Source organism: Colobus angolensis, unplaced genomic scaffold (assembly GCF_000951035.1).
Source record: "Colobus angolensis palliatus isolate OR3802 unplaced genomic scaffold, Cang.pa_1.0 Scaffold74, whole genome shotgun sequence".
In the NCBI taxonomy this organism is placed as follows: Eukaryota; Metazoa; Chordata; class Mammalia; order Primates; family Cercopithecidae; genus Colobus; species Colobus angolensis.
Genome location: NW_012121154.1, coordinates 10,936,208 through 10,957,102, shown reverse-complemented (window position 1 = coordinate 10,957,102; position 20,895 = coordinate 10,936,208). Strand labels below are relative to the sequence as shown.

The window sequence follows — 20,895 nt, the reverse complement described above, 5'->3', positions numbered from 1 at the left end:
CGATTGTCCGGCACTCCCTAGTGAAATGACCCCAGTACCTCCGTTGAAAATGCAGAAATCACCGGTCTTCTGTGTCGCTCGCGCTGGGAGTTGGAGACTGGAGCTGTTCCTATTCGGCCATCTTGCTCCGCCCCCCCATTCTGTTGATTTGAGGTGGAGAGAGCTGTAAATGTCTATTAGGTCTGCTTGGTCCAGAGGTGAGTTCAAGTCCTGGATATCCTTGTTAATTTTCTGTCTCGTTGATTCTCGTTGATCTAATACTGACAGTGGGGTATTAAAATCTCCCACTATTAATGTGTGGAAGTCTAAGTCTCTTTGTAGGTCTCTAAGAAGTTGCTTTATTAATCTGGGTCCTCCTGTATTGGGTGCATATATATTTAGGATAGCTAGCTCTTCTTGTTGCATTGATCCCTTTACCATTATGTAATGCCGGTCTTTGTCTCTTTTGAACTTTGTTGGTTTAAAGTCTGTTTTATCAGAGACTAGTATTGCAACCCCTTCTTTTTTGTGCTGTTTGCTTGGTAAATATTCCTCCATCCCTTTATTTTGAGCCTATGTATGTCTTTGCACGTGAGATGGGTCTTGACTCTTCATCCAATTTGCCAGCCTGTGTCTTTTAACTAGGGCATTTAGTCCATTTACATTTAAGGTTAATATTGTTATGTATGAATTTGATCCTGTCATTATGATGCAAAATGGTTATTTTGCCCGTTAGTTGATGCAGTTTATCCATAGCATCAGTGATCTTCACAATTTGGTATGTTTTTGCAGTGGCTGGTACTGGTTGTTCCTTTCCATGTAAGTCTTCCTTCAGGAGCTCTTGTAAGGCAGGCCTGGTGGTGACAAAATCTCTCAGCATTTGCTTGTCTGTTAAATATTTTATTTCTCCTTCGCTTATGAAGCTTAGTTTGGCTGGATGTGTAATTCTGAGTTGAAAATTCTTTTCTTTATGAATGTTGAATATTGGCCTCAACTCTCTTCTGGCTTGTAGAGTTTCTGCAGAGAGATCCACTCTTAGTATGATGGGCTTCCCTTTGTGGATAACCTGACCTTTCTCTCTGTCTGCCCTTAACATTTTTTCCTTCATTTCAACCTTGGTGAATCTGATGATTATGTGTCTTGGGGTTGCTCTTCTTGAGGAATATCTTTGTGGTGTTCTCTGTATTTCCTGAATTTGAATGTTGGCCTGTCTTGCTAGGTTGGGGAAGTTCTCCTGGGTAATATCCTGAAGAGTGTTTTCCAACTTGGTTCCATTCTCCCCGTCACTTTCAGATACACCAATCAAACATAGATTTGGTCTTTTCACATAGTCCCATATTTCTTGGAGGCTTTGTTTGTTTCTTTTCACTCTTTTCTCTAATGTTGTCTTCTCGCTTTATTGATTTGATCTTCAGTCTCTGATATTCTTTTTTCCACTTGATCAATTTGGCTACTGATACTTGTGTATGCTTCACGAAGTTCTTGTGCTGTGTTTTTCAGTACCATCAGGTCATTTATGTTCTTCTCTAAACTGGTTATTCTAGTTAGCAATTCATCTAACCTTTTTTCAAGGTTTTTAGCTTCCTTGCATTGGGTTAGAACATGCTCCTTTAGCTTGGAGGAGTTTGTTATTACCTACCTTCTGAAGCCTACTTCTGTCAATTCACCAAACTCATTCTCCATCCCATTTTGTTCCCTTACTGGTGAGGAGTTGTGATCCTTTGGAGGAGAAGAGACATTCTGGCTTTTGGAATTTTCAGCCTTTTTGTGCTGGTTTCTCCCCATCTTCGTGGATTTATCTACCTTTGGTCTTTGATGCTGGTGACCTTTGGATGAGGTTTATGACTGGACCTCCTTTTTGCTGGTATTGATACTATTCCTTTCTGTTTGTTAGTTTTCCTTCTGACAGTCAGGCCCCTCTGCTGGAGTTTGCTGGAGGCCCATTTCAGACCCTGTTTGCCTGGGTATCACCAACAGAGGCTACAGAACAGCAAAGATTGCTGCCTGTTCCTTCCTCTGGAAGCTTCATCCCAGAGGGGCACCACCAGATGTCAGCGGAGTTGTCCTATATGAGGTGTCTGTTGGCCCTTACTGGGAGGGGTCTCCCAATCAGGATACACAGGAGTCAGGGTTTCACTTGAGGAGGCAGTCTGTCCCTTATCAGAGCTCAAATGCTGTGCTGGGAGAACCGCTGCTCTCTTCAGAGCTGTCAGGCAGGGATGTTTAAGTCTACTTGAGCTGTGCCCACAGCACCCCTTCCCCTAGGAGCTCTGTCCCAGGGAGATGGAGGTTTTATCTGTAAGTCCCTGACTGGGGGCTGCTGCCTTTTTTTCAGAGATGCCCTGCCCAGAGAGGAAGAACCTAGAGAGGCAATTGGCCTTGCTGAGCTGAGGTGGGCTGCACCCAGTTCAAACTTCTGGGTGACTTTGTTTACATGGTGAAGGGAAAACCGCCTACTCAAGCCTCAGTAATGGTGGATGCCCCTCCCCCCACTAAGCTTGAGCATCCCAGTTCGACCTCAGACTGCTGTGCTAACAGTGAGAATTTCAAGTCAGTGAATCTTACCTTGCTGGGCTCCGTGGGAGTGGAACTCGCCAAGCCAGGCACTGGAGGGAATCTCCTGGTCTGCCAGTTGCAAAGACTGTAGGAAAAGCGCAGTATCTGGGCCGGAGTCCACTGTTCCTCCTGGTACAGTCACTCACGGCTTCCCTTGGCTAGGAAAGGGAAATTCCCTGACCCCTTGCAGTTCCCAGGTGGGACAACACCCCACCCTGCTCCAGTTAGCCCTCTGTGGGCTGCACCCACTGTCCAACCAGTCCCAATGAGATGAATCGGGTACATCATTTGGAAATGTCAAAATCACCCACCTTCTGCATTGATCCTGCTGGGAGCTGCAGACGGGAGCTATTCCTATTCGGCCATCTTGCCAGCTCTCTCTCAAATTGAAACTTTTATAAGAGTAAATGTGTTCCTGCTCGGGATGAAATACTGATAAAAATATCAACAATAAAAATGTAGGATACTGATTATAACTCCCTGAGTTAAATCATTATGACTTAGGCAATTTGTTTCATCAAGAGAAGATTAAAGCTATAATGGTTATTTCTACTTTTTTCTTCCTCTTACCCATCTCTCCATAAATACAAACTATAACTTAGAAATTTAGGTTAAATAAGACCTTTTTTTCTGAGACAGAGTCTCACTCTGTTGCCCAGGCTGGAGTGCAGTGGCACAATCTTGGCTCACTGCAATCTCCACCTCCCGGGTTCAGGCAATTCTCCTGCCTCAGGCTCCTGAGTAGCTGGGATTACAGGTGCACACCACCATGCCCAGCTAATTTTTTATTTTTAGTAGAGACAGGGTTTCACCATGTTGGTCAGGCTGGTCTCGAACTCCTGACCTCGTGATCCGCCCGCCTCGGCCTCCCAAAGTGCTGGGATTACAGGCGTGAGTCATGGCCACCAGCCTCTACTTTTTTTTTTTTTTCCACAAGAACATTTGGATGTTTCTGGAGAAAAAAAAAAAAAGAAAACAAAGGCATGATTAGCATTAATGTCAACATCAACTCTGGCTAATATTTAGGCCAAGATTTTATGTGAACCAATTTATTCTGTCTACCTAAATCCCACTGTAATAACAGCAATGTCACATCATGGCTATCACCATTAATGAAGGGTACTGTGCCTTGTTTAAACTACCTTCAGTTATTGTTTCATCTTACTTGTAGTTGAAAGTGTTGTATTAAGAGTCATAAATTAGACAACAAAATAGTAAAATTGGTAAAGCTGTTAGCAGTCCTTCCTGGTTAAGTATTCTGCCAAATAGAAGTGCCAGACCATTAGCACAACTAACAGTTTGTAGGAGTGAGCCCAGGCCTTCCAAGGCATTCAGCCAGCATGGCAGAAGCATGGGGTCTGAGTTTCTCTCCAAACCCCCTACACAATATATTTGGCACTTTCTATAATTTGTCACCTGGGGCAATCATTTCTCTGTCCGTTAGCAGAATAATGAATCTGAAAATACAGGATGAATGTGGTAAAGTGCGTATCAAGTGATCAGCAGCTTTGTTGCTGCCAAGTCCTTGGAGAAGAATCATATAGTTTTAATACCTTGATCTTGCTTTTCTGTTTATTAGATCTCTGTTGGATGTAAGGTGTCTGAAAAAATTGCCCAGAATCAAATTCATGTGCAGTATTCTACTGACTTCGGTGTGAGCTGGAATTATCTGGTCCCTCAGTGCTTGCCTGCTGACCCAAAATGCTCTGGAAGTGTTTCTCAGCCATCTGTATTCTTTCCAACTAAAGGGTGGAAAAGGATCACCTACCCACTTCCTGAAAGCTTAGTGGGAAAGTAAGTAGAAAACCAAAACAAAGCTTGGTTCCAAGCATCCAGAAGCCCATTAGGTACACTGTTGTCAAGCCTGAAATTATGTGTATTTGTGGGAAAAGTGCTTTCTTTCTCCCTAACTCTAAATGTTCTTTAATTGGTGACTTTCATCATAACTTCCATGATGAGCTAACTTCAGACCTCAATTTGTAATCCTCAGACTTGGCAAAACGGGCTTTCGCAGACTCTTCTATTTTCCATACCTCAAATGGGAACAGAGCAATAATTTCATCTGGGCTTGGAGCCAGATGAAAAGGTGTACCCTGCCTTCCCAACCTTGTAGACTGTGGACCGCTGTGCACTATATACTTTCCACATTATTGCCTTATCATTCCATGACAGAGCCAGGAGCAAATCCTAACTCATCATGCTATTTCTACCAGTGTGGCTTACAGGATCCATTTTCCTCTTACCAAAGCATTATGTTCTGATCCTGCAGTGAGAGGTAATCAGCCAGGACCAGTGATGAGCACAGGTGATTACACCTTGCTCTGCAAAGTCTGTGGATATATTAATTTAAGGCAATTCCAAAAGATTTATCTTCGACTTTAAAAGTAGGGGGAAAGACACACAAAAGAAAATAACAGGTGCACCTCAACTGTATTAATCAGATAGTCTGACTAAACAAATCTTCTTGTGAAACATACAGAGCCTTTGAATAAAGTGCTTACACACAGATTTCCCAGTGTCCCATAGATATTATTACCACTCATGGTTTTCTGGAATGTATCTAAAGAGCTTATTCAATTAACATACTAAGGAACTAAATCAGGATGCTTTCAGCTGCAAGGAACAGAAAACCCAATTCAAACCAGCTCAAAATTTGTTGTATCTATAATGAATGAATCCAAAGATAAATGAACTCTAGGGTTGGTTGATTTGTAAGTGGAACGGTGTCTTCAGGGACACTGTTCTTCCTTATTCTCTTAAGAGAATGTCTGCTGTCCACAGCACTGGTGCCATACTCTGCTCTCTCAGGCTGGTTTTGCTATTGAACGTGAGATGGCAGCCAGAGAACTGGGGCAGGATGCTTCCGTACTTATGTCCAGTGAAAAAGAAAGATAGTTGCTTTTTGTTCCGAGACAGCCAGAACAAGCACCACCTTGCATCCCATTGGTACCAATTAGCCACTCAATAGTTAGGAAAGTGATATTATAATGATCATTTCATGGATTATCTGGGGCGAAATGGATGCTGGGGAACCACCATGATGTCTATCATAGACTCATTTTCCCCTCCCATTCTCTCTCTTTTTGTAATAATGAGGTATAATTTACATTCGGTAAAATACATACATCTTATTCAGATCAATGAGTTTTTACTGTTATGTAACCACCACATAAAACAAGGTACAGAACATTTATATCACCCCAGAAAGTTCCTTCATGTACTTTGGACTCTTTAAACCAAAACAGTATGGCATATTTTAATATAAGAATAATTATGAGGCTTGTTTTTTCCCCCAGAAGACAGAGAAGAACAAAGATGAAATTAAAATCTCAGAGAAAATGTCCTTTAATATAAGCCTTTCAAAATTGTTTTGTAATTAGCACAATTACTCTGAGAATATTGATTGTCTTCAGGGAATTCAGAAAATGCTGCCTCCCAACCGCCTGAGGGCTGTGTGTATGCTGACAAAGCTCTTGTCAAAGGCGTCACTCACCTTCTGTACAATTTCAGGAATGAAATTAGTGAATCTAAATTGCATCATGACCACAGAACTCCAGTTCAGAAGAAACCTGATTTATGAAAGTTACAGATTTGTATATTTAAATATTTCTGTTTCTTGACACCGAGATTCCAGATTTTAACTTTGTTGTGCAAGTTTGCCCCGATATTCTGAAATTTAAATAAAACCAGCTTGAAAGTTCCATTACTAGAAAGATAAAAGTGCTCAGAAAACATTTTTTATTAACCTGTTTCATCTAGTAAGAGTGTCTTAAATGTTTTTTCTCTTGAGTACTAAATACACATACAGGACAATGGACCTAAATAAAGTTAACTTTTGTTTTTCACTCCTTTGCTTTTGCATTGTCAATAGTCCAGTAAGGTTTAGGTTCTATCAGAAGTACTCAGACATGCAGTGGGCAATCGATAATTTCTACCTGGGCCCTGGATGCTTGGACAACTGCAGGGGCCATGGAGATTGCTTAAGAGAACAGTGCATCTGTGATCCGGGATACTCAGGGCCAAACTGCTACTTGACCCACACTCTGAAGGTAAGGGTAAAGCCCTGGACAGAAGCATTACTCACATCATGGGCCATGCCTAGGAATCAACTTATATATGAGACATAATCTATAACAATGTCCTTTGGGTCCCCCAGGAAATAAAATCATTTGAATAGAAACTTTAAAAATGCTTCCTAAGTACAAGAATATTAGGATCAAGTTCTAGTACAGTTTATCCAATTCATAAAATGAGCCAGACTGTACGGATTACAAATGATAAACACTCTGGGCTTTTTTTTTTTTTTCTTAAGCAGACTCTTTATCAAGTCAATATTAAGCCTTTTTTACTTCACTTTTTCAACTGATGCACTATTTGAAGGAGGATATTATTGTTATTGTTGTTATGAAATAAAGCAGATAATACACATTATCACAAAAGACCAAATTTTCAAAAAGGCCTAAACAGTACCTGAATTTTTGTTTAGAAAATTCTATGTTCTGATTTGTTGACTGCTGAAATGGGGTTGTGTATTAAGAATGGAGAGGTCATTTTTGCAAGCTTTAGCTGTTACATCATTATTTAATATGCAAAACAAATAGTTACCCAACACCATTGCCATATATGTACTCTAATTCTGTGAATAAACATAGTGCATTTGTCATTACAATAATAGATAAATGACTAGGCTAAAAAAAGCAAAATTCCTAGTGATTGAAATCCAGCATATGAAAGGCAACAATGTAAACCAAATCTGTTCTGTCATTTGTGTTTGTTCTAATACTTCAACTATAGAATTGAACATTTTTTAAATAAAATTGGAACAATGCTCATTTGTGTCTGAAGATGTAAGTACATTATTAACAAATGAGGTTACCACAGGGAAAACATAGCTTTATATACCACAGATAATTAATAAACTTTTGAAAATCTAATTTCTTTCATGAGCACTCAAATTTTATTAGTATTCCTCAGTTGGATAAGAAATTGTACAAATCTATAAAATTATAAACCCTGATTAAAATCTTCTAATGATAGTTTACATGGTTAACCATGCATTTCTTCTGACACTTGTTTTCTTACAAACCTTCAGTTATAAAACGTACTCATTTGCTATCCATTAATGAGATGTAGTCAGACTGACATTTGACTGTATGTCTTTAACTATAGAATTATCTTCTAAGTTTGAGAAAAAGAAACTGTTTAAATCATTTAACTACACAGTAAGATAGAACGCTCCTTAAATGAAAAAATATAGGTTTTTCTGTATACAGCTATTGCAACTGCAACTAGAACAAATTGCCTTTATGATATCTTTTCATCATTTTAAACAAGAAAAAATGTGTCTCTACCTAATACAAATCTGTATTATGGATAAAATGAAAGTACTGTGGACAGAATGAATGGGGAAATTAAGACCTTGACTGTGAGGAGATAAGTAAATTTTACATAAAATATAGCCATGAACCTTTATACTTTGTACACTCTCTGAAAAATAGATTTCCTGGTTGTCAATCATTCTTAGTTAAAAGGATAAACTGGAGACCCAGGGAAAAAATATTTTATTCTAGATTTTGAGTACTTGTCACCCTACCACTTGGCCCTGATAAACAGGTGAAACATCTTTCAACCTGCCTTCTAAGATTTACTTTCTTTTGACTTTATATAGAGAGATTTGATTTCAAGTGTCCCTGCCTAACCATGTAGACCTTCAGGGTTCACTCTGTGCTAGAGGCTGAAGGATCTTGGCTGCCTTAGGCAGTCTCCAAAGTGAGGGCACACACACGAGGACAATCCATTGGGGAATGTTGGGGGGAAAGTCCTGGATTGCATGTTTATATTTTATCTTATTGCTTTCAAATTTACTTTTTTTTTTTTGGCATGTTTCATAATACATTACAATAATACTTTTACATACTATATAAACAAATATACATATTTGGGGGTATATGTTTAAATAACTTTTTACAAATAGAAGTGTTACTATAATATGGCCAGGCATGGTGGCTCACACCTGTAATTGCAGCACTCTGGGAGACGGAGGTGGGCAGATCACTTGAGGTCAGGAGTTCGAGACCAGCCTAGCCAACATGGTGAAACCCCATCTTTACTGAAAATACAAAAAATAGCCGGGTTTGGTGGCACACACCTGTAATCCCAGCTACTCAGGAGGCTGAGGCATGAGAATAGCTTGAACCCAGGAGGCAGAGGCTGCAATGAGCCGAAATTGTGCCACTGCACTCCAACCCAAGTGACAGAGCAAGACGGTCTCAAAAAAAAAAAAAAAAAAAATTGATATAGTCAACTTTACAATTATTTTAAATTTCGATTATTAAACATTATTTGGGCAGTTTAAATGATTTTCAATATATGACAGAAAAGAACATTGTGGAAATAGCCTGTTGTTTTTTTGAACATCTTTGAAAAGCATTTGAAATCAGCTCTATTTTTTTTAAGTCCAAGATATCACTCTGTATTTTCTTAAATATTCCATAGTTATCCAAAGTTGTTTTTTTGACTACATCTGGCTTATGTTTTTTCCAGACTTTCCTGAAGGAACGCTTTGACAGTGAAGAAATCAAACCTGACTTATGGATGTCCTTAGAAGGTGGAAGTACTTGCACTGAGTGTGGAATTCTTGCTGAGGACACTGCACTCTATTTTGGGGGATCTACTGTGAGACAAGCAATTACACAAGATTTGGATCTTCGAGGTGCAAAGTAAGTCAATTTTTTGTTATTTCTATTGCAACATAGAAAATTGGTCCCAAAGCAAGGAACACTTGTATGGAAGAAATATCCAGGACTTGAGTAGAGTATTTGTTCTAATGAATTATTCTGATGGATAAAATGTGCTTGCATTCAGGTTCCTGCAATACTGGGGGCGCATTGGGAGTGAGAACAACATGACCTCTTGCCATCGTCCCATCTGCCGGAAGGAAGGCGTGCTGTTGGACTACTCTACTGATGGAGGCACGTGTCAGGGGTGAAAACCACACCTTGGAGCAGATTCCCAAATTCCATCCAACACCCTCAGAAAAGTCTCTACAAAGCTTTGCTGACTTCACAATTGACTTCAGTTTCAATTGTGAAACTCACAAAGAAAAAGCTACAGATTTTGTTTGTATTGCATGTACCGTACAAGTGACTTCTGTGTTATGCAAAAAGGGGACAAGAGAGAAATCACATTAAAAAATAAAGTCCAAACTTTATGAATAAACAACCTCTATGCTTTACTGAAGCTTGAGTGATACAATTAAGAAATACATTTTGTATGGTTTCCAAGTAAAAGATCATTTTTAAAACTTTAAAGTATTTTTAAAAGCTTATGTGTAAACATGTAATAAATGCTATAGAGAATCTATAGAAATCTTCAAAGATTGTGAAAAAAAATAGACTGATTTTGTGAGTTTGTCATAGAATATTTTAAAAGAATTCTGTTTTATTTTGAAGTAGCTAAAATGAGACCAGTACCATGATGTCTTTAGAAAAATCTCCTTTAGCCGATAGATATCATTCTTAATAACTAGCTGATTAACAGATGACCCTGAAGTATTTTAAGGTATTTGAAGGATGTTTTCTTAAGTAACTAAACATCCCACCTGCAATCTTATCAAGCAAGAAGAGATAAACTTTATACCAGTCCAAATAATTACAAATTGCATAAAATTACAATAACTATTTTAATACTGAAAGCTATTGCCTAGAAACATGTAAAACATAGGTATATCTCATTATTTGTGAGAAATAAGAATTTAGAACGAAATTTTAAAAGCAAAACATAACTAATTTTTACTTCAGTGTTTTTATTTTGGCCAACTCTTTCGAAATATCCTTCCCTTCATATCATTAGCCTCATACAGAAACAGTATTTATAAGTAGTGAATACCTAACATCAAAGTCAGCAAAATCAGTTGTCATTTGCTGGTTGAAAATTTCTTTGGGAAGTGCACAGTATCTGAAGTATACTGGTGGTTTATCAGGAGGCAGGAGATTCTAGATATATTGCTATGTTGGTATATTTGTTGTTATAGGAATTACCTGGACTTTGCTCCATGAGATGGATTACCAGAAATACATTTCTGTTAGACATGACTACATACTTCTTCCTGAAGATGCCCTTACCAACACAACTCGACTTCGTTGGTGGCAGCCTTTTGTGATCAGCAATGGAATTGTGGTCTCTGGGGTGGAGCGTGCTCAGTGGGCACTGGACAATATTTTGATTGGTGGAGCAGAAATCAATCCAAGCCAATTGGTGGATACTTTTGATGATGGTAAGAAACAAGACATTGAACAATTTTCTTTCCTGTGAGCCATTTTTCTGCTTATGTCTTCAGATACATTAGCACATGAAAAGTATTTATAAGATTGCCTAGCCCATACTCCTGCTCAACAAATGTTAGCTGTTATTTTGCCCAATGGTTTATAAATCTTCAAAGTTGGCTGCCTGTTGAAATGTCCACTGAGAATTCAATAAATCCTGTTAAAGGCACAATGTCTGGCTTTAAATATAATTTGAAATTTCAATACCCCCAAATAATTTTAGTTTCTTTAGTAATTAATGTGTCACAGAAATACTTAATGCACTGGCTGATGAAGTGTATCAAGAACTTTTCAGTGCTAAGTTACCTAGACTAGCAATTACATTTTAAAAGTACAGTAATCATTCTACTACCAGTAATCATTCTTCTACCATTTAATAGTCTTGTCTAAGTTTGATTTCTCATGTTGGATTTATGCATTATCCCAGTTAAATAAAATAAAAATCCTAAAGTGTAAGCAGAAAGCTAGTAGAGCATAAAAATTTAAGGAATTCAACAATAAATCAATCAGTTCAAGAGAATAATACGCCATATTGCTTCCAACTTTCCTCAAGAGAATAACATGCCATATTGCTTCCAATTTTCCTTAACAGAAGGCACTTCCCATGAAGAAAACTGGAGTTTTTACCCTAATGCTGTAAGAACAGCAGGATTTTGTGGCAATCCATCCTTCCACCTCTACTGGCCAAATAAAAAGAAGGACAAGACTCACAATGCTCTATCCTCCCGAGAACTCATTATACAGCCAGGATACATGATGCAGTTTAAAGTAAGGAAAAGTGACTCTTTAAAGCAGAAAGTAGCATTGCATTTGGGGCCCGGGGGGAGAGTGTTTATTCAGACAACTTTAAGGAAATGACTGATACTATTCATTAAAAGAGACTTTATCTTATGAATAAAAGAGGTCATCTTTTGCAAAGACCTTTATTCAAGTATGATCTTTTGAGGATAGATGAAATCCCTGAAAATGTTGGGACATAGCAAGAAATGTAACTATTGGGCTGGTGCAAAAGTAATTGCAGGCCGAGTGCAGTGGCTCACGCCTATAATACTAGCACTTTGGGAGGCTGGGGCGGGAGGATCACTTGAGGCCAAGAGGCCAGGAGCTCCAGAGTAGCCTGGCCAACATGGCAAAACCTTGTCTCTACAAAAAAAATAAATAAAATAAAATAAAATTAGCTGGTCATGGTAGTACACACCTGTAATCCCAGCTACTCGGGAGGCTGGGAAATAATAATCGCTGAAACCTGAGAGGCAGAGGTTGCAGTGAACCGAGATCATACCACTGCACTCTGGGTGACAGAACGAGACTGTGTCTCCAAAAAAAAAAAAGAATTACTTTTAATGCCATTCATTTTAATGGCAAAAACTGCAATTACTTTTACACCAACTGAATATATTCCATCTTATATATGTAATGTGGATTTCAGTCTCCCTAACCTTGTAAATTAAAAGCTCAAATAGGAGAATAGGAGACTGCCTACTTCTAGCTCTCTGTAACACTATCTCCTTTTTATGTTGCACAGTTCTCGCTCTCTCCCTTCCCTTCCTCTCTCTATCATCTCTCTCTCTCCTCCCCTCTCTCTTCCTCTTTCTCTTACTCCATGCCTATTATGTGCATTGAGCCATTTTTTCTCCATCTATTTTTTTCAGTATCTCTCACTATTTTTTTCTTGTGTCTCTGACTTCATATGCCTATACGACATTAGTCTTGTTGGAACTTCCTAAATCCTCAAAAAATTAAGGAGAACTCTCAAATATTCTAGACTGAATACTTAATTCAGATAGGATGAAAATGAAGACATAAATAATTAACAGACACTCAGAGAAAGGCAAAGCAGTATCAATTGATATATCTCTGTTGCAAACACCTGTAATCCCAGCACTTTGGGAGGCCGAGGAGGAAGGATCTCTGAGGCCAAGAGTTCAAGACCAGCCTGGGAAACATAGCAAGACCCCTGTCTCTACAAAAAAAAAAAAAAATTAGCTGGGCATGATGGCATGTACCTGTAGTCCTAGCTGCTCAGGAAGCTAGGCACAAGAATCACTCGAGCCCAGAGGTTGGAGGTTACAGTGAGCTATGATCCCACTACTGCACTCCAGCTAGGGCAATAGAACAAGACCCTATCCCACCCACCGACACACACACACACACACACACACACACACACACACACACACAAAGCCATTACAGAAATGCATTGTATTACTAGGTCATTTTAAAGACATCAGTTATTCTAATACCCTTTTTTGATATACTACAATGACAGTTAATAGTAAAAATCTTTATTAGCAGAAATAAAAATGTATTTGCTTTTTGCCTCAGCTCTACGTTAAACTCCCCTTCAGAGACTGGAGGGTAAGAGCAAGCTCCCCAAATGCTACCACTCCTTCAGGACTAGTCTTAACTTAGTGATATGAAGAAGTGTTATACTTCCTCTGCTTCTAAGCCGTGTTCCTTAAGAGTGAAGATTTTCCCTCTACCAGGTTCACATTGTGGCCCAGATCAAAGGCATTATATTTGAGTTGATTGGAGCCTCCTCTTTTGTTACTTCTGTAACAGAAGTCACTGCACTGAAGAGACTGGGTCTCTCTTTCTCTAACCAAGGCAATTTCTTTAGGAAAAAAAGAGTTTATCCTCAAAAATTCAGTACAGTATCACTAAAACTACATACTTGAAAGTCACCAGAGTCTTACTGTACCCAATGTCAACAGCTTTTGCATATCCCCATCTTCCCTTTCCTCTCTACACCATTTGACACTGTTATTCTTGCCCTCTTCAACCTGTGGAATTATCATTCCCCTAAGCTTCTGGGTTCTCTGCTGGTTCTCCTTTTACCTCTTTGATATCTACTATCTTCTTATGGCTTTTCTCCCCTCAGCCCTCTAAATGTCAGCATTTCTCAGTATGTATCAACTTTCTTTTCTCTCCATAGACCTTCTCACCATCAGGAATTGTATCCAACCATCTAGCTTCAAGAATCATATCTTGAAGAGCAAATTTCAAATCTGCATATCCAACCTTGACTAACAATTCAATATTTGTAATAGCCCCTACACATGTCTACACCTTTGCACACACTGGCACCTCAACTGAATGTGTCTAACGGTGCACTTAATATCTTCCCTAACCATACCGACTCCTCTTTCTGATTTTCCTGTTTCTGACGATGGCACCACCATTCACCTAGTAACCAGCTTGAAATGTTCAACTACGCTTTGATTTTTCACTTTTCATATCTAATCAGTGACTGCATCCTTTGAATTCTACTTTCCAATGTTCCTGGTATCCATCCAATCTTCTCTGTTTGCACTATCACCACCTCTGTTCTGGCCCTAACTAAATCAATAATTGACTAAGTACTCTTTTCACTCCCAGTCTCTCTCCACTCCTATGTGTCTTTCACCTCACAGTCAGATTGATCTTTATAAAGCGTATCTCTAAGCAGCACATCATTCCACTGCTCAGAAACCTTTAATGACTCTCCATCACTTACCAAATTAAGGTCAAACACCTTAGGCTACAGCTTCTGGTCTGCCAAATTCAAGCAATCATTCTAACCTCATCTCTGAATATATCATATACGCTATACTTGGACCAAAACATGCTATATGCTGTGCTCTGGATGCGCCACCACAATACCCTACTTTGTCTTCACTCACACTGTTTCTTTCACCTAAATATCTTTTTCCTATTTCTACCTCTCACACTCTTCCCAGTCTTCAGGGGCAGCTTGCATGTACCCTATCTGATTATTTTCTAATCCATTTAATCAAATACTATCTCCCTTGAAGCACCACAGCATTATATTTGTGTCTTTTATGATTCCCACTATCATTTTGCTTCTTATTCTCTCTCTGAATTTAGAGTTGTTTTATTCATGACTGTATGGCCTGAAATTCTTAGCACTAACCTTCTCTAGTTATCAGTGCTGAAATAGGACTTGATTAAATAGATGACTAGGACTTAAATTTGAATCACCAAATTTTTATAGCATTTATGTATTACTGATTCAAACACTTAATTGCATATAATATGGAAAGCTTTCATTCATACGGAAATACAGAAAACCCCAAGAACAAATATTAAGTAATTAAAATTGTTGATTTTAATTCCAAATAAAATTTTAATAGTCACAATCAAGAAAGTTAGGCTATCAATGAAAATGTTTTGAATCAGTGATACTTTCAGTTTCTGTCTATAAATTCGGCTAATGTTACTTTCTTTTTGGCCAATTTATCTTACCCAGATTTGTGATTAATGCATTATACTAATTTAGTAAATAGAAATGTAACTTTTAAAACCTTAATTTTCATCTCCATGCAAAATTGAGCGTGTATAACAGAATCCAAAAGAATGTATTCTTGGTATCCCAGCAGGCTGCTCTGTAAAAGCTTCTCTGAATATTACCTGTCAGAGTAATAAATGGCGGGATGGGATTTTTAATTAATGGAATTCAATATCATCTAATCTTACCTGTGTATTGATTGTTTGTTTGTTTTAGATTGTGGTGGGTTGTGAAGCCACTTCTTGCGGTGACCTTCATTCTGTAATGTTGGAATACACTAAGGATGCAAGGTTTGTGAAATAATTTTTAACATTATCTCCAAACTTGAATACCCAATCCAAATGGTTGTCGTGTGTGTGTGTGTGTGTGTGTGTGAGAGAGAGAGAGAGAGAGTGAGAGAGTGAGTTTTGCTCTTGTCGCCCAGGCTGGAGTGCAGTGGCGGGATCTCAGCTAACCGCAACCTCTGCCTCCTCGGTTTAAGCAATTCTCCTGCCTCAGCCTCCTGAGTAGGTGGGATTACAGGCATGTGCCACCACGCCCAGCTAATTTTGTATTTTTAGAAGAGACAGGGTTTCTCCATGTTGGTCAGGCTGGTCTTGAACTCCTGACCTCAGGTGATCCGCCTGCCCCGGCCTCCCAGAGTGCTGGGAATTACAGGTTAAGGCAGTTGCTTACAGAGGAATAACCTTATATCTTAAAAGTGGCAGTTCATGCATATTTTTATATAAATTTCACTTGTACAAAATGTATACTTATGTCTTATTTTCAAAATTTTCCTTCAAACAAAAAAAAATCCATTTTCATACAAGGCTGCCAACCAAGAAACTTTATATTTTAAATTTTATCAAAATAAGCAAAGCACTACATTTGTCCTCAGAGTAGAACTCTGTTATTCATGTTACTGATTTTCAGCTACCTCTGACGAAAACTTTAATCAATGAATGATCTGAATATGCGTCAGCCAGAGTTACCTCTTCTAAAGCATATTAGCAATATTGAATAAAAAAGTCTGACATAGTTCAGTTACCTTATTAGGGTTAATAACCCTCCCACTATCACCTTTAAACACTAATTACATTAAGTTTGAGGAGACGGACAATTTTGTCAGTCAACTCCAGGTATATTTCTAGTAACAATGTCAGTAGGAAGAATACACCAGAATTCATTGCTATGCATGCTATTATTTTATTCTCTTGTCCGTGTGCTTTTAAAGAGTCAGAATATTTCTGAAAATATTTTATTTTTTTTTATAATCTGTAATTATAAATGTATATAGAAAACAGGAAACTCATCTACAAATATTTTAATTTAACCTGACCACAAAGCATTACCTTGACATTAGACAGATTATATGTTTCTCTTACAATTTGTCTAACAAAGCCTTCTGGTTTCTGCAGATCAGATTCCTGGCAGCTTGTACAGACCCAGTGCCTGCCTTCCTCTTCTAACAGCATTGGCTGCTCCCCTTTCCAGTTCCATGAAGCCACCATCTACAACTCTGTCAACAGCTCAAGCTGGAAAAGAATTACCATCCAGCTGCCTGACCATGTCTCCTCCAGGTAGGTTGCAAATTAAGGTAAACTTTGTGAAATTATCTGGCCTCTCTACAGAGTTCATGCAGTGAGCTGAAAACAACTGACAGTGTGAGCCAGAGCTTTACATGCAGCCCTGGTGCCCTCTCCCATCTTCTTTCCCTCCTCTCACCAACCCATGCCTCCAAATGGCAACTGCATGTCCCAGGAGGAAATTGGAGTTTGTCTGTAAATGATTCAGAGATCTCAGATTTCCTTTGACTTAATACCATAGCATGTACCAAACTCAGTCATAGGCCCTGAATGACAGACCCCAATCCAAGACTGGCATTGGCACCAGTTTTGCCCCAGTGTTCTGCCCTCCCAAAGGCTGCGCTTCTCATCCAGATACAAATACCAGTTAGGTGTGTAGGGCTGACAGGTTACACAAAGCTGCAGGATAAATACAATGGAGTGCAATCTTCCTAGAGCAGATTTGGTTTACTCAAAGATTTGGAAAATGATATACCTTTATAGGAAAAATGAACACAGGTTTATTATGGACTAGAATAGGAAATTCACATGAAATTTGCAGAGAAGATACAAGCTTCCAGAATGGCATTTTGGGTTATACTCCCAGAGTCTGAGAAATACAAGTTCTCTCACCTCTGCCAGCAGGGTGCTTCAGGAAGACATTTGGGAAGCCCTTTTCGCATAAATAGTCCCCTCTCCCAGAGGCTAGAGGCAGGATGCAGCCGTGGAAGTAACAACCTACTGAACCCCTTCTGCTCTCTATGGTTCTTTCAGTGCGACACAGTTCCGCTGGATCCAGAAGGGAGAAGAAACTGAGAAGCAAAGCTGGGCAATTGACCACGTGTATATTGGAGAGGCTTGCCCCAAGCTCTGCAGTGGGCACGGATACTGCACGACTGGTGCCATCTGCATCTGCGATGAGAGCTTCCAAGGTCTGAATCCCAGGCTGTCAACTTTGATACAGGAGACCATGAGGTTCTCCTCATCTTAACACGTATACCAAAGTCCACTAGGAAATGGATAGAAATTCCAGCCTGAGGGATCTGAGATTCATGACACACTCCTTGGTCACTCCTTATTTAACTTTGGGACAAATTATTAAGCATAGCCTTATGCAATATTCCTGAAGGTATTTTTTAAAATATAGAATTGAAATCTACCCCATTCTATAAATATAAATTTATAAGCATATAAATCCAGATATGCTAAATCAGGATATGGTATAGTACCTCACATTCTCTTTCATATAACTCCCTGCCCCCACCTACATCCCCAGTACTTAATTTCCACCTCTGGGCCTCCCTCCTTCCTGGCCTAGCTGTCTGTGCCTACGTACTTGACCAGTATCCCTCCTTCCTCAGCCTCTTCCAGCAGCAGCTGCCACTGTTCTAAGATGTAGCTGACAACTCAAGATGTTCTGGTTTCCAGGTCACTGTGATACACACACACACACACACACACACACACACACACACCCCTTTATGACTCAAAGAAATACATTTCACTCCTTGAGTTTCTAGAGGCTGAGTATATATCCAGGGCAGAGAGTATCTACTCAACCCCTCACATCACAGGAAATTGCTCTGTTGGTCTGTTAGAAGGTCTGCAGGCCTGTTTTCCTTTGAGCCAGTGTTTCCAACAGGTTTCAGCCTCTATCATTACAAAGTTCACTTTCCATAGTTAACATTCTGTATCCTCATAGCTTAATACTTGGCCGATAGCAGTGCTAATAAATCTTCTTTGAATGAATCCTTACACTGTCTTATGCTTTACATAGTATACACCAACTTATTCTTCAGTCGCTTATAATCTATGATATCCCCATCAGTTATCTGTGGTTAATTATTCCCATGCTACAGGCAAAGAAACTGAGACTCAGGGAGGCTAAGTGACCTGCCTAAGGTCACACAGCTAGCAAATATCAGAAAGACCACCACTCACGGTGTTCTTTCCAATCAGCCTTGCTGTCTCTCATGGCTGAGAGATTTATCCAAGGAGGAGCGGAGTTACACAATTTCCCCCAGATATGCAATGTAAGAATCCATGTATTTGAATTCTGGAGTCGGATTTATTTAGATTTCTTGGTTGATGTTTCCTTGCATCAAAATCCCTCAAATGGATATGATTAATGTAGACTGCTACACATCTCTGATGTTAGAAATTACTTAGCCATCTCTTTTCTCCGCTGGTGTCATTGTCACTGAGACCAGCTGGGTCTGTCACTATATTAGCTGCAGAATTTTAACTCTAGGCAAATGAGTGAATCAAATGTCTCACAAGAAGTCCTAGATGTCTGGAATTTGCCCTCTCCCCTGAACCTTAATTTTAAACTATTAAGGACATGTAGAAAAAATGTACTGTTTAAATCAAGGGGAAATGCAAGTACATACACATTTGCTAATATATCTTACTTAAATGCCAGTAATTCAGTTCAGTGGTCTCTGAGAGACACTTCCAGTTTTATCATTATTTATTTTATTTATCCCAGCTTCGTTACTGAGTATCGTTTTTGTTTTGTTTTGTTTTGTTTTTTGTTTTGTTTTGAGATGGAGTTTTCACTCTTGTTGCCCAGGCTGGAGTGCAGTGGCATGATCTCAGTTCACTGCAACCTCCACCTTCTGGGTTCAAGTGATTCTCCTGCCTCAGCCTCCTGTGTCGCTGGGATTACAGGCACATGCCACCATGCCCAACTCTTTTTTTTTTTTGTATTTTTAGTAGAGATGGGGTGGTTCACCATGTTGGCCAGGCTGAACTTGAACTCCTGACCTCAGGTGATCTTCCTACCTCAGCCTTCCAAAGTGCTGGAATTACAGGCATGAGCCACTGCGCCCCGCCCATTACTATCTTATATGTGCTAAATATTGTTTTAGATGCTGGAATCCAACGAGTTAAAATATAGACTCTATTTTTTTTTTTTTTTTTTTTTTTGAGACGGAGTCTCGCTCTGTCGCCCAGACTCTACTCTTAAGAATCATCAAGTATATATTAACCTGTATTTTCTGCTACAAATCATGCTAGGAAAAAAGAAATTAGATAGGCCTCTTATACCAGGGTGAGAGTTCCCTACTGAGACCCACCATTGGTAAACATTCAAGGCCCAGCCAGATGCTGTGGTATTTAAACAACAGTTTTACACAGCAAATATGGACATGAGCACTACATATTTCAGTTAACACTGACTCAAAGAAAATTGGATTTTTTTTCCAACAATATAAGCCAATAATTGCCAAAACAAAATATTTACTTCTGGGAGTCTGTATCTACTTAGCATTTTGCCATTTTTTTTTTTTTTTTACCGTAAGAACGTTCAATTATTTATTTATTTTTGCTGGATTTTGTTATATTTCCTTTTTTTCCCTAAGTTCTGGGATACATGTGCAGAACGTGCAGGTTTGCTTCATAGGTATACATGTGCCAGGACAGTTTACTGCACCCACCAACCCATCATCTACATTAGGTATTTCTCCCAATGCTATCCTTCCCCTTGCCTCCCATCCCCCAACAGGCCCTGGTGTGTGATGTTCCCCTCCCGGTGTCCATGTGTTCTCATTGTTCAACTCCCACCTATGAATGAGAACATACAGTGTTTGGTTTTCTGTTCCCATGTTAGTTTGCTGAGAATGATGATTTCCAGCTTCATCCATGTCCCTGGAAAGGACATGATCTCATCCTTTTTTATGGCTGTATAGTATTCCATGGTATATATGTGCCACATTTTCTTTACCCAGTGTAACATTGATGGGCATTTGGGTTGGTTCCAAGTCTTTGCTGTTCTGAATAGTGCTGCAATAAACATACATGTGTGTGTGTGTCTTTAGAGTAGAATGACTTATAATCCTTTGGGTGTATACCCAGTAATGGGATGGCTGGGTCAAATGGTATTTCTAGTTCTAGATCCTTAAGGAATCACCACAGTGTCTTCCACAATGGTTGAACTAATTTACGCTCCCACCAGCAGTGTAAAAGTGTTCCTATTTCTCCACATCCTCTCCAGCATCTGTTGTTTCCTGACTTTTTAATGATCGCCATTCTAACTGGCATAAGACGGTATCTCATTGTGGTTTTGATTTGCATTTCTCTAATGACCAGTGATGACTAGCTTTTTTTCATATGTTTGCTGGCCGCATAAATGTCTTCTTTTAAGAAGTATCTGTTCATATCCTTCACCCACTTTTTGATGGGGTTGTTTGGCTTTTTTTTTTTT

General features: G+C 39.1%; 1 protein-coding gene across 1 annotated transcript in view; it reads left to right on the top strand.

Annotated features, from left to right (window-relative positions):
- RELN (reelin) overlaps positions 1-20,895 on the top strand; it is a 536,970-nt gene that overhangs the window by 501,130 nt on the left and 14,945 nt on the right. Inside the window, exons 48-56 of the mRNA XM_011927764.1 lie at positions 4,115-4,329; positions 6,407-6,584; positions 9,079-9,254; positions 9,400-9,506; positions 10,568-10,810; positions 11,452-11,627; positions 15,364-15,437; positions 16,545-16,706; positions 17,466-17,623. Of these exons, the coding sequence (XP_011783154.1) occupies positions 4,115-4,329; positions 6,407-6,584; positions 9,079-9,254; positions 9,400-9,506; positions 10,568-10,810; positions 11,452-11,627; positions 15,364-15,437; positions 16,545-16,706; positions 17,466-17,623 (1,489 nt within the window). The remainder of the gene's footprint in view (positions 1-4,114; positions 4,330-6,406; positions 6,585-9,078; positions 9,255-9,399; positions 9,507-10,567; positions 10,811-11,451; positions 11,628-15,363; positions 15,438-16,544; positions 16,707-17,465; positions 17,624-20,895) is intronic.